The 15,491-nt window shown below is 62.3% G+C and overlaps 1 protein-coding gene across 1 annotated transcript; it reads left to right on the plus strand.

Moving 5' to 3' along the window:
* Positions 1-2,778: 2,778 nt before the first annotated feature.
* UTS2R (urotensin 2 receptor) lies at positions 2,779-3,903 on the plus strand. The gene has a single exon (XM_030294983.1). The coding sequence runs from the start codon at positions 2,779-2,781 to the stop codon at positions 3,901-3,903; it is 1,125 nt and encodes a 374-aa protein (XP_030150843.1).
* The last annotated feature ends 11,588 nt before the right edge of the window (positions 3,904-15,491 follow it).

Raw genomic sequence — 15,491 nt, forward strand, 5'->3', positions numbered from 1 at the left:
CCTCCCCAGCACCTCCCCCCGCTCCGCCCCCATTCCTCCAGCACCGCCTCCCGCACCGCCCCCTCCCCCAGCACCGCCCCCCATTCCTCCAACACCGCCCCCCGCACCGCCCCCATTCCTCCAGCACCGCCCCCCGCACCGCCCCCTCCCCCCAGCACCGCCCCCCATTCCTCCAGCACCGCCCCTCCCCCAGCACCGCCCCCCATTCCTCCAGCACCGCCCCAGCACCGCCCCCTCCCGCAAGCACCGCCCCCCGCACCGCCCCCTCCCCCCAGCACCGCCCCCATTCCTCCAGCACCGCCCCCAGCACCACCCCCTCCCTCCAGCACCGCCCCCACGCCCCCAAGCGCCCCCAGCAGCGTCCCCTCCTTCCAGCGCCCCCCTCGGCCCCGGGTTATTAATACCCGCGCGGCGCATTCTCAGCTGGCGGCGGGGCAGGTGGCGGCGACGACCCGGGTCCGGGTCCGGACGCGAGTGCGGCTTTCCCGGTGGGACCTGGGGGCGGGCGCCCCTCCGCCGACCCGGGAACTTGGGGACGTGCTCGGTGACCCAGGACTCAGGACGGATCCCACGCTTGGTAAGTGAGGAGCAGGACACCAGCGCGAGTGCGCGGCCGGGGCTGGGGGCGTGGGGCTGTCAGGGAGCAGGACAGGGGCGTCGAGGCAAAGGGGCGTCCGGGTGTCGGGGCGCCCTCCCGCCGGCCCCGCGGTGCCTGGCATGGGCTGCTTGCGGGCTGTGAGCGCAAGGCCCTCTTGGAAGCCGCAGGATCTGGGCGGGCACTTCACATCCCTCCTGGTGGTCCCTCCCTCAAGGCCTGCAGCCCTCAGCAGGGGGGGTACAGGGGCACCCTGTCCGGGCACCCGACCGGAGGCTGGGCCAGTCCTCAGAGCACGCGGGGCTCTGGTCACTGAGGGTGGGACAGTCCAGACTCACCGTTGTTATTACCGCCACTGGACGTGCAGAGGGAGAACGCCTGAAGCCATTATTATCCCTGGACACCGGGACGTGGGGTGACACAGACCTCGCCCCCTGCAGTTAAGTATCCCACGTTTTTTTGGGGGGGGGGCGTTCTTCTTCTTGTGAGGATAATCTTCGTCCGGGAAGCACAGGTCTTAAGTACACGTGTCTGTGCCCATGCGTGTGACCACCACCCAGATCAGGACATAGCCTGCTTCAGTCCCACCCCCCGAGGACTCCCCAGTGCCCCTACCAGTTGACAGAGTAGGTAACCACTACTCTGACCTCCGCTGTCACAGAGCATCTTGCCGGTGCGTGAACGTCCCGTAAGGGCCCCACACAGCTGTGTTTTCTGTCCGGTTTCCTTCGCTCAACGTAGCATGGGCGAGTTTCCTCCAAGTTACCGACTCAAGCGGCAACCCCACCCACTCCACTGCTGCAGAGCACTTCTAGGGAGATGTCAGATCCACCCTTCTACGTATGGAAGTTTGGGCTGTTTCCAGTTCTTGGGTATCAGAAATAAGCTGCTGTCAACGTTCTCACGCTTGTCTCTTAGTGGAGAATTGCAGTTACTTCTCTCGGGGGCAGACCCAGGCTCAGGAAGAGGACGTGTCCCGCTTTACTGATGGTGCCACGTTGCTTTCCAAAGGGGCTGCACCATTTCACGCTCCCGCCGGCTCCTCCGTCAGCCCAGACACCTGTATCTGTTTTCTGATCGTAGCCATTAGGTTGGGCGCACCGTGGTTTTGAACTGCTTCCCTGACGACTGATGATGTTGAGCATTTCTTCATGTGCTTCTGGGCCATTTGGATACTTCTTTTGAAAAGTTCCTGTTCAAATCTCTTTCTTTTCCCCCTCCAATTGAGTCCTTAGTCTGTGTCTATTTAGTTCTTTCATATATTTTGGTTACTAGTTCTTTGTCTTCTGAAAGTCTTTTCCTGGTTCACGATTTAATTTACATTTTTACTCTCAGCGAAGTCGCTGATTTTAATGAAGTCCACCTGCTTGGTCTCCTGTTTTATTTCAAGTGTTTTCTGTTCTTTTTTGAGAAATCTTTGCCTGCCCGTGGTCACGCAGGTATTCTGCATTTCTTCCAGAAGCTAGCTAGCTTGGTTGATTTAACCTATTATACACAGGTCCACAATCCACCTTGAATTATTTTGTGAATGGCATGAGGTAGGAATCAAGGCTCGTTTCCCCCCTGTGGATAAAGAGAGATTACAGGTGCTTCCCCCTGTTCGCCAGGGGGAATATTTTCCTGGTTTAACTTTTAAAATCAGTGAATATTACTTTAGTAATCTAAACACATTTTTTTGAAGTGTGCAGGAGAAGACAGTTGGGAGAAAGGACTCTGGGAATAGCACAGCCCTCGGCCTGGGGAGGACTCCCGGCTCCACCCACTGCTGCCCCCACCCCCTGGGGCTGCCCTGCCGGGTTCTGGTTTGCAGAAAAGACCAGTCAACCCCACAGGCCTTTGGACTTGCTCTGAGGCTGGGCTGGGGGTGCTGCGGAGGCATGCACTAGGGACAGCTGGTCCGGGTGGTTCTCTGGGCCCGCTGGAAAGCTGGGGAAAACGAGGCAGAGCCGTAGGGCTCTGAACAGAGAGTCCCCAAAGGGGCATCGGGAGTCGATGAGCCTTGTCCCTCTGCAGGCCCCTGAGCCCGGTGGGGACTGTGCCCTCACACAGCCTCCTGGGAGCGTGGTGGTTGCCTCAGCTGCATCTTTAATGAGCGTCTTCTCCCACAGAGCTCGCTTGTTGCCCACAGATGCCCCCTCCCCGTCCGAAGGAGCAGCACGCCCCCGCACGGAGCCCCGCGTGAGATGGCGCTGAGCCCCGCGCCCGTGAGCGGTTTCCCCGAGCCGTCCGCTGCCCCCAACGCATCTCTCAACCGCTCGTGGGCCAGCCCCACAGAGCCCAGCTCCCTGGAGGACCTGGTGGCCACGGGTGCCATCGGGGCAGTGCTGTCGGCCATGGGCGTGGTGGGCGTGGCCGGCAACGCGTACACGCTGGTGGTCATGTGCCGCGTCCTGCACACCTCAGCCTCCATGTCTGTCTATGTCGTCAACCTGGCGCTGGCCGACCTCCTCTACCTGCTCAGCATCCCCTTCATCGTGGCCACCTACGTCACCAAGGAGTGGCACTTTGGCGACGTGGGCTGCCGAGTTCTCTTCAGCCTGGACTTCCTGACCATGCACGCCAGCATCTTCACCCTGACCGTCATGAGCAGCGAGCGCTACGCCGCGGTGCTGAGGCCGCTGGACACGGTGCAGCGCTCCAAGGGTTACCGCAAGGTCCTCGCCCTGGGCACGTGGCTGCTGGCGCTGCTGCTGGCGCTGCCCATGATGCTGGCCATCCGGCTGGTCCACAGGGGCCACAAGAGCCTCTGCCTCCCGGTGTGGGGCCCGCGTGCCCACCGCGCCTACCTGACCCTGCTCTTCGGGACGAGCATCGTGGGGCCCGGCACGGTCATCGGGCTGCTGTACGTGCGCCTGGCCCGGGCCTACTGGCTGTCCCAGCGGGCCTCCTTCGCGCAGACGCGGCGGCTGCCCAACCCCAAGGTGCTCTACCTCATCCTGGGCATCGTGCTGCTCTTCTGGGCCTGCTTCCTGCCCTTCTGGCTGTGGCAGCTCCTCGCCCAGTACCGCGGGGCCCAGGCGCTGACGCCGCGCACCGCGCGCATCGTCAACTACCTGACCACCTGCCTCACCTACGGCAACAGCTGCGTCAACCCCTTCCTCTACACGCTGCTCACCAAGAACTACCGCGAGTACCGCCGGCGCTCGCTCGGCGCCAGGAGTGCCCGCGGGCCCGCCGGCGCCGGCCACTCCCTGCCGTGCCGGGTCCTCTTCCAGCGCGGCTCCGGCCACTCGCTGTGCTCCAGCAGCCAGCAGGCCACCGAGACCATCACCCTGTCTCCGGCGGCCTCTCGAGCGGTCTGCGCCTGAGCGTCCCGGGGCCCCACGTGAGCGCCGGGGTCGAGAGGTGGGGGAGGCCTGAGTCCTGCAGGGAAGGGCCCCAGAATGCAGTCTGCCCCCTGGAGCCCCTCCTAGGCCCCCACTGTCCCCCATCACTTAGTCCTCTTCCAGAAAGTTCCCTGCTCTCCCTTCTGCATGGCTCAGTTCAGCATCAGCAGCCCAGCCATCTTCCTGGTACCCAGACCATCTAGGAGGGTCTGTGGGAGGGTCAGGGGGGGTCCGTCAGGCCCGGAACCAGCTTCTGAAGACCGTGGCCCACAGAGTTTTCACCACCCACAGCCGTAGACACAGTGAGTGCCCGGCCAGGGCCTGCTGGGACCCGTGGCAGGCACATTCCTCTCCTGGCTGCGGTGCGGTCCCTGTGGCGCCGCTGTTCTGCGGCCCATCCCTGTCCCCGACCCTCCCAGCTCCCGCGTGGCTCCATTCCGCACAGTGTCAGCACTGGGACGATAAGCCCTGAGCTCTGCACCCCTGTCCCGGCCTGGCAGCGGGGATGGGCTGTGGAGGGGTAGGAAGCCTCTTCAGGATGCCTCCCACAGCACGGGGCGGGGCCCGTCGGTCCGCTTGGGGGGGGACGCACGTCTTCCTCTGCAGGGGCCTGGTCCAGCTGCCCTGACGTGGTGGGCGCGTGCCACCCAGCCTGCCGCAGGGTAGGAAAAGACAGCCCCACGTTGCTCGGGGAGGAGGGGGCAGCTGGGGGATGGCATTCCAGGGCAGGAACTGGGGGGTTCGGATCACACCCCTTTGCAGCGTGGGAGTTTATCTCGTGCCTCCTGCGTGCCGTGCCTGAGCTAGGCCTTCTGGGGACACTGAGGCCACCAGGCTCTGTCCACAGAGAGCCCACAGGGAAGGGTTCTAGACCTGTCCCCACCCCTCGCAGCCTCTACACGCCACCCTGGGGCCCGGCTCCTACCCCACGGGCAGGTCTCAGCCTCAGCTTCATGTCAGACTCAGTACCATCCAGGCCCTTCCTGATCCCTTTCAAGGCCCCACTAGGATCCTAATGTGGGGGTGGACAGCTCCTGCCCCTGCAGGCAGCCCCTGAAGGTGGGGTCTGCGGCCATTGGCCCCCCTTGGGACCCCAAATGCTTTTGGAAGAGAATGGCCCTAGGTTTGCACCTTGACCAAGACCCCGGGTCTCCGCTTCCCAAATCCTGATTTTAGGATGTGCCAGGAAGCCCCCAGCCTTGGAGACCAGAGATGCCCCCAAAGTGTCCCTGCAGCCCCCATTCATCTGCACATGAGAATGCTTTTTGCATCGTTTCTTGGAGAAGTACTGAGAAAGTTCCATTTTCGACCCCAAACTTAAGACCTGGATTGACACATCTTGTGTCAGAAGGGACCTGAGTGTCCTGCGTAATGCTCCCAGGAGTGCTGGACACGGCTTCCAGGGACGCAGAGGGAAGGGCAGGGGCAAAGGGCAGGCAGGGGGCACCATGTCTCTAGATGGGCTTGGGGGACACAGATGAGACCGGGGTCAGCAGTGTCCTGACCCCAGAGGCCTTGAGTGGCAGGGGTGGGGACAGGGTTTTTCCGAGATAGTAGTGAGGGCATGGAGGAATCTGGTGGGGTGAGGCCACCAGCAGGCTGGGGGATCAGGCTAGGAAGCCCCCGATTCCGGAGTCAGGAGGAGCAAGGCAATGGCAGTCGCCCCAGGGCAATGGGGTGGGGGGACAGCCAGCAGGACAGTCCTGACTGCGGGGGCCAAGGCACATCCTTGAGAGAGAGAGAGAATGGGAGCCGCAGGTCCTAGGAGACTTGAGGCTAGAGATTGACACACACGTACACCCACACAGGCACCTGCGCACGCAAGCACACACACACACACACAGGCACAGAGGCAGGGCAGAAGTTTCTAGGGGCCTCATCCAGGGAGGAGGGAGAAGAGCTCCAGGAAAAGTGAGTCCCCTGTCAGGGCCGAGTCGGTACAGGGCAGACCCGTGGGCCAGGTTTCTGCAGGCTGAGCTGGGGCCCAGGGGCCCTTTGGGAACACAAGGTAGAGGTCCCTGGCCCTGTGCACAAGCTGGACTTGGGAATCCTGCCTGTGTGCTTGTCTCTCCTGGTCACTCAGGGCCAAGCCTGCCCTGCCAGCCTCGCGGTCCAGACCCTGAGCACAGACTGGCGCGGGTCTGCTGCCCCGGGACAGTCCATTCCATCCAGGTCTCCAAACCCCACGATGCTGGGACCTCAGGTAGCCCCAGCCTCCACCGGGGCAAGACAGGCTCAGCAGGGCGGGCTCCCCTGAGGCAGTGGGATCCAGGAGGGAGGGACTGCCTGGCAAAGGGCTGAAGCTTCAGGCGCAGGACAGGACGGCCAGAGGCTGCCGGCTTCACAGGCCTCGCACCCACCGGCCTAGGTCCGATAAGAAATGAAATCAAACTCCTGCCTCCCAGCAGCCCCCTCACCGCCTCCCCGAGAGACCCCCCACCCGTGGTGTCCATCGATTATCCTCTCTCCGCTACCGCACTCTTCCAGCCCCCAGCGCGGCCTCCCCTGGCCGACCCCCTCCCCTCTCCCCTGTCCCCCCACTGCTGCCCCCACCTCCGGGCACACCACTGCCTGGCGCTCTGCTGGGGCTGGCGTCCCACCTCCTGCCCGGCAGGCGACCCATCCAGGGTGCTTCAGAGTTTAAAATATGAGGCAGGGGCTCACATGTGGACACGATCGACACACACGTGTGCACCCTCTCCTAACGTGCACTCGCCCCCACACTGCCACGTGGAGACCCAACAGGTTTGCTGTGGCCTCGCTGGCCTCTCTGGGCCCACTGACACTCCCCGTCCCTCACCCCTGGTACCCAGCACCCGCTTAGTCAAGGCCAGGTGATTTATGGAGGCCTCGTCTGGCTCAAGACCCACGACCCGTCAGGCACGGTGCCCGGCTTTATGGCCTCACCAGGCTTCTCTGCTGCTCGGAAGCCAGGCTGGATCCTGCAGGGGGCGTCCCCTGCCTGTGCCCCCCACCCTCGCCAGGGCCTCAAATCCCAGTCTGGGCCCCCAGGGCTTTGAGGCTGCTGAGGGTCTAGGCCTTCTGAGCCGGGGCAGGAGCTGGAGCTCAGGAGGGCCCGGACCAGGGAGGGCTGCACTGGGAAGGTGCCGGGGTGTGCGGTCGCCCGGGGCCGAGCACGTGGTAGCTACAGCTGAGCTCTGACACGTCGGGGCTTCTGTTGTTCAGTTACAGTTTTCTTGAGGCAAAACTACACACCGTGACATCCACCAATTAAAGTGCAACTAGTAATTCTGAGTCAATTTACAGAGCGGTGCAACCACTACCCAGTCCAATGTTAGGACGTCCGTCAGTCAGGGTGGCCCAGGAAACCAGTAGGACATAAGGTATAACGGATTTCTTTCGGGGCACCGGGGTGGTTCAGTCAGCGTCCGACTCCGGCTCAGATCACAATCTCACAGTTCACGAGTTTAAGCCCCGTGTCAGGCTCTGTGCTGACAGCTCAGAGCCTGGCACCTGCTTCGGATTCTGTGTCTCCCTCTGCCTCTGCCCCTCCCCCACTCGCACGCGCGCGCACGCGCGCGCGCTCTCTCTCTCTCTATCCCTCTCTCAAAAAGAAAATAAACATTAAAAAAACAAAAAAGGATTTCTTTTAAGGAAATGACTCATGCAATGAGGAGGCTGGCAAGTCTGAAATGCGCGGTGTGGACCCAAGTTCAAGTTGCAGCTTCGGGTAGAATTCCTGCTTTTCTGGGCAGCCTCCTCCCTTTGCCCGGAAGGCTTTGAACTGAATGGCTGAGGCCCACCCGCCCACGTCAAGGAGAACAGTCTTCTTTGCTCAGAGTTAGCTGATTGCAGGTGTCTGTCCACGTCGCATCGGGGGTCAGCACCCCGTCCTGTCTTAGAGCTGAGTACTCACTGCGGGGTCACCTGAGGGACGTCCTGAGCACCCCCCCCCCCCAGCGGGGACAGCACTACTCTGAGCAGGCGTGTGCACGTCTGTGTGCAGAGATGTTCTCATCCCGTGGGGAGGCTCCTATGGTATTGCAGGAATTGCCGGACTGTTTTCCGGGCCGCACAGCTTCCGCGCCCGCGGGCCCCGGGGGCCCCCACCGCCGTCCTCCCTCCCGGGGCGCGCTGGTTTATAACAAAAGAGCAGCTGCTCCGGGTAGACCGGCTGAGGTCCGTGTCGGGACAGGGCTGCTCAGGGGCTCAGGGAGGGGTGGGTGGTGGAGGCTGGGCCACTGCCTTCCAGCCAAAGGGAGCCCGGGCTTCATACTTGGAGTTCTGTCCCGGGAACCTGGACTTCCCCACCTGGTCATGTGTATGGGGGGAGACGGCACCGGCAGGCCCTTCGGGAGACAGGTGGTTTCGTGGCCGTCGTCACTATGGCCCCTCCTGGTTCTGTAGCATCTTGGGTCTATGGATCGTCTGAGCCCCTTTTGGCCAGTTCCCTCTGTTTCTGAGAAGACATTGACCAGGTCCCTCCGTGCCCCTGTCCCTGGGAAGACAATGACCAGGGCCTCCGTCCCCTGACACAGGGAAGTCTCTGACCAGGCATGTCCCTGAGCCTGGCTGCCTTCAGATCAGGCTGGGCGGCTGCAGGGCTGTCCCACAAGCTGAGGCTTTTCCAACAGCTCCCAGGAGGGAGGAAGCCCCGCAGCTGAGGGCCTTCTCCGTGAACCCACATCACCTGGAGCCGAAGGGCTTTGGACAGCCCCCTCAGCTCAGGCCAAGGGGGTTCGGCGACCCAGCCCAGGCTGCCTCCACAGGCTCTGGGGCCCATCTGCTTGTCCGGCCAGTTTCTGGGGACGCAGGGGACTGTGTCCTTTCGGGGGGATGTTGGTGATTGCCAGTTGAAACATGACATTTTCCCCCTCTCCAGGGGAGTTTAATCTAGAGAGAAGGCTGCTGCCTTGGGAGCCTCCTGTGTGAGCCTCCTGCTTGAGCAGGCATTCTGGGTGAGGCCCCCAGGCTCCTGGCTGCTGCAGGCGAGGCAGAACCAGGGAGGGACACTGCGCCTCAGGCCCCACCCCCACCCCGTGGGCCCTCAAGCAAAAGAGACAGAGGCACAGACACAGGGAGGGAGGGGCCCAGGCCATCTGCCAGAGGGAGCAGAATGCAGCCAGCAGGGCCTGGACCCCAAGACCTGAGCCTGGATGGGGTGGGCTTATGGTGCCCGCGGGTGTGGGGTTCTGCCCCAGGGGCCACGGGTGAATGAGCTGGGGTTGCAAACTTGGCCACAGTCAACGCAGCTTCTCTGCTCATCCCTGGGTGTGCAGGAGCCTCTGGTCACACTTCAGGCTGCTCGTCTCAGGGTCACAAGTGCCCCCAGAAAGCTCCAGACCTATCCGGGGGCCAAAGCCCCCAGAGAAAGCGCGGCGTGGACGTGGGGAGGCCTAAGCACCCAAACGCTGTGACAACCAGGCAGACGTTCCATGGGTGCCAGGCCCAGTGTCCTGTTCAGAGAGTGGGGTCTGGAGGGGCCCAGTGACCTCGGGGAATGGGACAAGAGGCCAACAGGGTCAGCCTGGGGTCAGGAGGCTCCCGGGAGCTGAGTAAAACCACAGGGGAACAGCTCTGAAGGGGTCCCTGGGGGCCAGGAGCCCAGGATGCCCCAGGTGCACCTGAGAAGGCATCTAGGAGCCCCAGCATCCCTCCCCTGGGCAGCCCCAGGGCAGCGGAGTGTGCCGGCCCAGCCAGAAACCCCGGCCCGAGTGACCAGTTGTCCTGGTCTGCCCAGCACAGAGGAACGTCCCAGGAGTCGGGGCTCCTGGTGATGAGACCCAGCCCCCACACAGGACTGACCCCCACTTGGTGTCGGGGAAGTGGCGGGACGTGGTGGATGGCAGCCGCCTCGCTGGGTGGCCCTGGAACCAGGGGATGACTCCCAGCTGCCCGCAGAGAGCAGGGAGTCCACAGAGAGAGCAGGGGGCCCGGCTCCCTGGGCTGAGCAAGGGGAACAGCAAGGACAGAGGCCCTGGCCCTGGGGTCCCCGGGAGAAGCAGAGCTCTGGGGGGCCAGATTTGTATCCTGATGCCTCCTGAGCCCCCCTGCCACCTGCAGTTCTGACCCCCGACCCTTGCCTGCTGAATGTCCCCGGAACCTCACAGACTTGGTCCTACCTCCGGCTGGGGCCCCCACACGTGCCCCCAGCACCTCACAGACAGCAGTCCGCTCACACCAGAGCCGGGGGGCAGTGTGGATGCCTCAGGAGCAGGCCTGGGGAAGAGAGCCAGGAAATCAGGGATGCTCAGCCCTGGGTGCCGGGGCCTTCTGAGCTTGGCCCCCACGTGCCCCATAATAACCAGAGCCTGACCCGCTCTCAGGCCTGGGTGGCCACACCCACCCGGCCTTCATCCTATTGCTTTCCCTCGATGGCTCGGAATCTGGGTGTCCTTCCCCTGCAGCCAGTGCCCCCAGGGCCCCGACAGCCTGCACTGGAGGCCCTGCCTCTGCTTGTCCTTGGGGACAGAGGAAGCCGGTTCCAGACACAGAGCAGGGGACCACCCAAGCTGTGCATGAAGCCGCTTCACACAAAACCAGGGGGAGGGAGGGGCACAGGCCATCACTCTATGTCAGTGTCAAGGTCCACTCTGAACCCATCAGACCAAACCAAGATCCTGAAGCTTGGAGGCCTCACTGGGGGGCAACCTCCTTCCTGGGCAGGGGGGGCCCATGGGAGACGAGGAAGAGTTAGAGGAGGCAGGGAGGAGAAAGGGGATGGAGGGGGAGTGGCAGGTGCTCTGAGGCCACAGCACTGGCTTCCATGAGCCGGGAGGACCCCAGCCTGGGCCCAGCCTGACCTCCAGAGCAGTGGGGTCAGCAGTGGAGACAGGAGGAATATTGAACTGTCTGGTGAGCACATGAAGACTGAGGGACACTCAGGGTGATGATGAGGTCCCTGGGCACTTCAATGCTATCCACTCAGCACCTTGACCTGCAAATGAAGAAACAAACCGCCAAGGTCAGCCTGGGCCTGTGGCAACATCGAGCGTACTGTCGTGCCGGCTGGAAAAGCACTATCGCCCTGCCTCGGTCACCTCACCACTGCCCAGACCACTCCCACCCTGCCATCCACCACAGACTGCTCTGGGCTGCCCCTGGGCCTCTAGAAGCTTCCAGGACACTTTGCCGTGTTGGTTTTCCTTCTGGATGTGCTGACCCATCACCTGCCGTGATTGCCCATCCTGGAGGCAGGGTCTCTGTTCATGCTGAGCTCAGGGTGTCTGTGCTCTGGGGCCACAGGGTTTGGGACAGAACTGGAAAAACATCCCTCTGCAGTTCACCTAGAAACATGGTGACAGCAGTCAGGAAGGTGGAGAACAAAGGTGTCAGTATGATTTCCTCCAAGGCATTAAAACGTCCTCTGAGGCTGTAACCAGTCTAACAGGGTGGCCTGGGCTCAGAAATGAAAGAGCCCCGAGCTCAGGGTCACCCAGGAAATGAGGCGTCCAACACAGGATGGAGGTAAGGTCCACCGGGACTGGGAGAACATGGGCTGGGGCCCCAAGGAAAGTAAATTCAGGTGGAATTTTACGTGCAAATGTGAATCATAAAAGCATCTAAAAATGAAGAGAAAAATACTGTGAATATATTTCTAGAGTCAGGAATGGCAGGGCTTTTGTAAGCATGACGTAGACCCAGAACCCAAGGAAAAGACAGATGGATTCAATTACATAGATCATTTAAAATTCTGATGCAGAAAAATACATTTAAGGGTCAAGCAGAAATGATATCCTCAAGCACCAAGTGGCATGACTCATCAAGAGGCAAGTAAGCATTTGTAACTCACGCTCTGATAACCCCACTTTCAGGATTTTATCCGAAATCCAAAAGCCAGATGTAGATAAAGATGCTCATTTCAGCGTTGCTGAAAGTCAAAGATCCCACAGAATGTACCACGGTTCTAAGTAGTGATGACATGGCATTGAGGTGAGAAGGTTGTGGTCTCGGAGAATAGCAGTGACATCACTGAGTAGACCAAAGGCAGAATGGCGGGGCACAGATCTTCTGTCTTCCAGGAGTCGGTGGAGGGGGCTGGTGGGAGCTGGGGAAGAAACCAGAAGCTGGGAGATTTCACAGCCAAGCAGAGTTTTCGCTTCCCAGGAGGTGGCGGGCAGGCGTCCGGGCTCCGGAGCCCAGTGGGGATGATGGGCTTACCAGGCACAGGCACATTCCTGCCCCTCGGTCTCCAGACGGCTCGGTTTGGCAGGGACTGGCTGCCGATCACCTCCGTGGCCGGGCCACAGGGCCTGGTGGGGCTTTTTCAGGCGCTCCCGGCCCCCGGAGGCCGGCCTGCGGGAGTCCCACCATGCCACCTCCCAAGGGTCCCAGTGGGAAGGGCAGGAAGAGCCAGCCTGGCCCAGGGAGCGTCGCCCACGGAGTCCGTGTCACCGGGAGGCACGCCCAGGGCTGCTGCACTTTGGAGGTTCTTTATCAACAACAAAGTCACACTTCAAAGTGCCTCCCTGTGTTCCTCATCTTTCCAGGAACTCATTCTTTGGGAAGCGAGCTGCACCTAAACCAGCAGGCACCACTGTTCACCTGCCCTGGCAGCTCTCTGCTGTTGGAGACCATGCTCAGCTAACGGACCCTCGCGGGGGTGGGGGAGGGGGAGTGACAGTGCTCGTGGGGTGCCGCGTGTGGCCCCGTCTGGGAGGGCATCCTGAGCGGCTCTCAGAGACCTGAACTCACGGGATTCAACACCTGTGCACACCCAGCTGACAGGTGTTCCTGATCTGCGTCGGGTAAAGAGCCGGCCTTGGGGGACAGGACGCGGGGGCTCCTTTGTCCCCTGGAGAGAGCACCCAAAGAGCACCCCCAGCTGTGGGGCCACCGTCCCCCAACCCCCACCAGGCATGAGAAGGGAGGGGAGCGCAGCTAGCAGAAGCTGGGAGCCCTCATCCCCGTGTAGGGGGAGGCAGGGGTGGCCAGAGTCCAGCCTGGGCCTCCGACGCCCACACACCACCAAACCAGGAATCCAAGAGCCCCAGTGCCAGGGCACATTTTTCCACCGGAATTCCAGACAGATGACGCGCAAGCAGGAAGCGATGCTGCCAGCGGCCCACAGCCAGGAGCCCAGACTTGCTTCTTCCAGACCGGCCGGTGCCCGGCCCCACGTGGGGGGCGAGGGGCCAGTCCTCCCGGAACCGGCCCAGGCCCCAGAGGCGAGCCCCGTGCCCTGAGCTGCCCAGGGCATGCCCCCAGGCTGGACAGCTCGGACCTGCCCCCTTCTCCCCACCCCCGGCCGGATGCTGACTGGGGTCGGAGCAGGTGGGGGGCTTCAGGCAGTCCGTGGCCTGGGGAACTCTTGTCTGGCGGGTCCGGCCCCACCCTGCCCTCCCTCCATGCGTGCACTTCCTGGTCCCCAGGGCCGCCCCCTTGGCGAGCACACCACTGCTCCCCTTTTTCATCAAGTTCTTATCCCTCTTTCACACCTGAGAAACGCGGACGTGGGGGCTGCCAGGCCACGTGGGGCCCAGGTGGGGGTTGAGCCAGGAACACCTGCCCCCCAGCCCCTCTCTGCCCTCTGTGGGCCTCAGGCCCCCTGCCGCAGGACAGGAAGCCCAGAGCCTGTGTCTCACCCCACAGCTCTGTGTCAGCCTGATGTCCCGAGGCTGCCTTGGGCCAAGGGGCTTGGGGCCAAGTGAGGGCTGGGCCTGGGGCCTGACCGGGGAGGGCGCCTCCGTTTCCGCCCTCTCCCTAGCAACGCACCCCCCTTCCTGTTCGGCGCCCTCCCTCCCCAGCCCGTGGCCTTCGGGCAGAACGGAGGTGGACAGATCGTGCCCACTGCATGCCAGTTTGGGCAGCAGGCAGCCGGTAGCCAGGAGCCTTCTGCACGGTCAGGAGGGGGCCTGGGGTGGGCGACTTTAGGGCTGAGGGAGGCGCTGACCAACGGCATGGGCAGGTGTGCCCACCCTGTTGGGCGGGAGACGGAGGGGTGGCTGAGGTCGGGGTCCCAGCTGGGGTCTCACAGCTGGGTCCTGACCCATCTGAGGGGTCTGGGCTTCCTTCTGAGGGGTACGGGCCCCAAGGCCCCCGAACACAGTGTGTCTGAGCCAAGACCCGCACGAGGCCTCGGCGACGGCTTGCGAACAGCCAAACCCACCCGCCCCCCTGCACTGGCCCACAGAGACAGGCACAGAGAGTTCCGCCATGTGGCCAATACCTCACCACCATGTCCCTTGCCCCACAAAACCTGCCAGCCCCCGGCAGCCCCACAGGTAAGGAGGGTCTCGGCTGTGTGGCTGGGGTCTGTTCTGGGGACTGGGGACCCAGGAGGCGGGGGCAGGTATAAACATATGGCCCACTTTTTCCTGGGGAGAAAGCCTTGGTCCAGTAACCCACCCTGGGCACGTGGAGACCCTGGGTGGCGCCCATCCCCTCCTCACCCTCATGGGCATTTTCCAGGAATAGGCCCCCCTCACATCTGTCTTCTCTAGCAAGGGGCACGAGAGGACAGGGAATGCTCCTGGGCCCGGAAACCCAGAGAGCTCAAGCTGGCACCGGCCAGCTGTGTGACTGGGGCAAGATCACGAGCCCCCGCCTCTCGTGTCCACGGGGATTGGGACGTCACCCATGATGCCCACCGTGAGGCCTTCTCAGGATGAGGGACTGCCTGTACCCCCAGCTCTGTTGGGTCTGCTTGGCCTCCAAGGTGTGGACCCAGAAGAAATGTCAGGGCAGGGCTGCAGGGGGAACAGGGCTCGGGCACTCGCTCTGGTCACCGGCTGCGGACCCTCCCCTGCCACTCTGTGGGGCACAGCACACACCTGGTGGGGGTGAAGTGGGGAACGGAGGGCAGGTGGGAGGCTGGGACGGTGAACAGGAACCTGCAGAGCCCCTGCCCAGGGAGGGGCGACCCGGATTCAGGGAGGGCAGTGGGCCAGCCCTACACTCACTTCTTCTGAAATTCAAGATCGAGTTGAACACCGGTATTTACGTCAGTCAGTCCAAAAGGGTCTGGACGAGCAATCAGTGACGCTCCTTCCTTCCCCGCGGCCCCCTGGAGCCTAGGGGCCTGAGGTTCAGCTGACGGTTAGTTTATTGGTGTCCTGTCCTCTGCTTGGCCTCAATCCACTGTCACGATGTCTGATCTGCTGCTTTGTACTTTGCCGGCGCTCCCCCAGATTATACGTGCCGTCTGGGGAATCGATTCCCGCTGCCCCACCTGGCCTACCCCGCACCCTGCCTTGCTATGCAGAGCATCACCGGGGCTCCTGCAGGGTGTGACCAGCTTGGTTTCTGGAAGATGCCGTGTCAGGAGGGACTCACATCACTGATGTCTCAGGTCCTCGGCCCCCAATGTGTCTCCCAGAGCCGTGCACTCACTGGACCTTCTCTACAGGTCATGGCATCATCCACATTCAAAAGTCAGTCTCCGGCGGATGAATCTGGATGAGGCCCAGGCAAATGATTATCTGTTCACAAATGGGAATTTCCACCCAGGGCCCCGGGATCCCCTCTTGAGGAAGGATCGCTGCTAGCTTCTGGGCCTGATGTCAACAGCACGCCGAAGCAAACACACAGTGCTTGGTGGTGAAAAGCTGCTTCCCCCTAATTTACTTACGGACGACAAATGATCGAAACATCAGGAAATCAAAATCCAG

Source organism: Lynx canadensis, chromosome E1, assembly GCF_007474595.2.
Source record: "Lynx canadensis isolate LIC74 chromosome E1, mLynCan4.pri.v2, whole genome shotgun sequence".
NCBI lineage: Eukaryota > Metazoa > Chordata > Mammalia > Carnivora > Felidae > Lynx > Lynx canadensis.

What these genes read in the sequence shown, in the direction of transcription:
- UTS2R (XM_030294983.1), top strand. Translation starts at nt 2,779, where the DNA reads ATGGCGCTGAGCCCCGCGCCCGTGAGCGGTTTCCCCGAGCCGTCCGCT.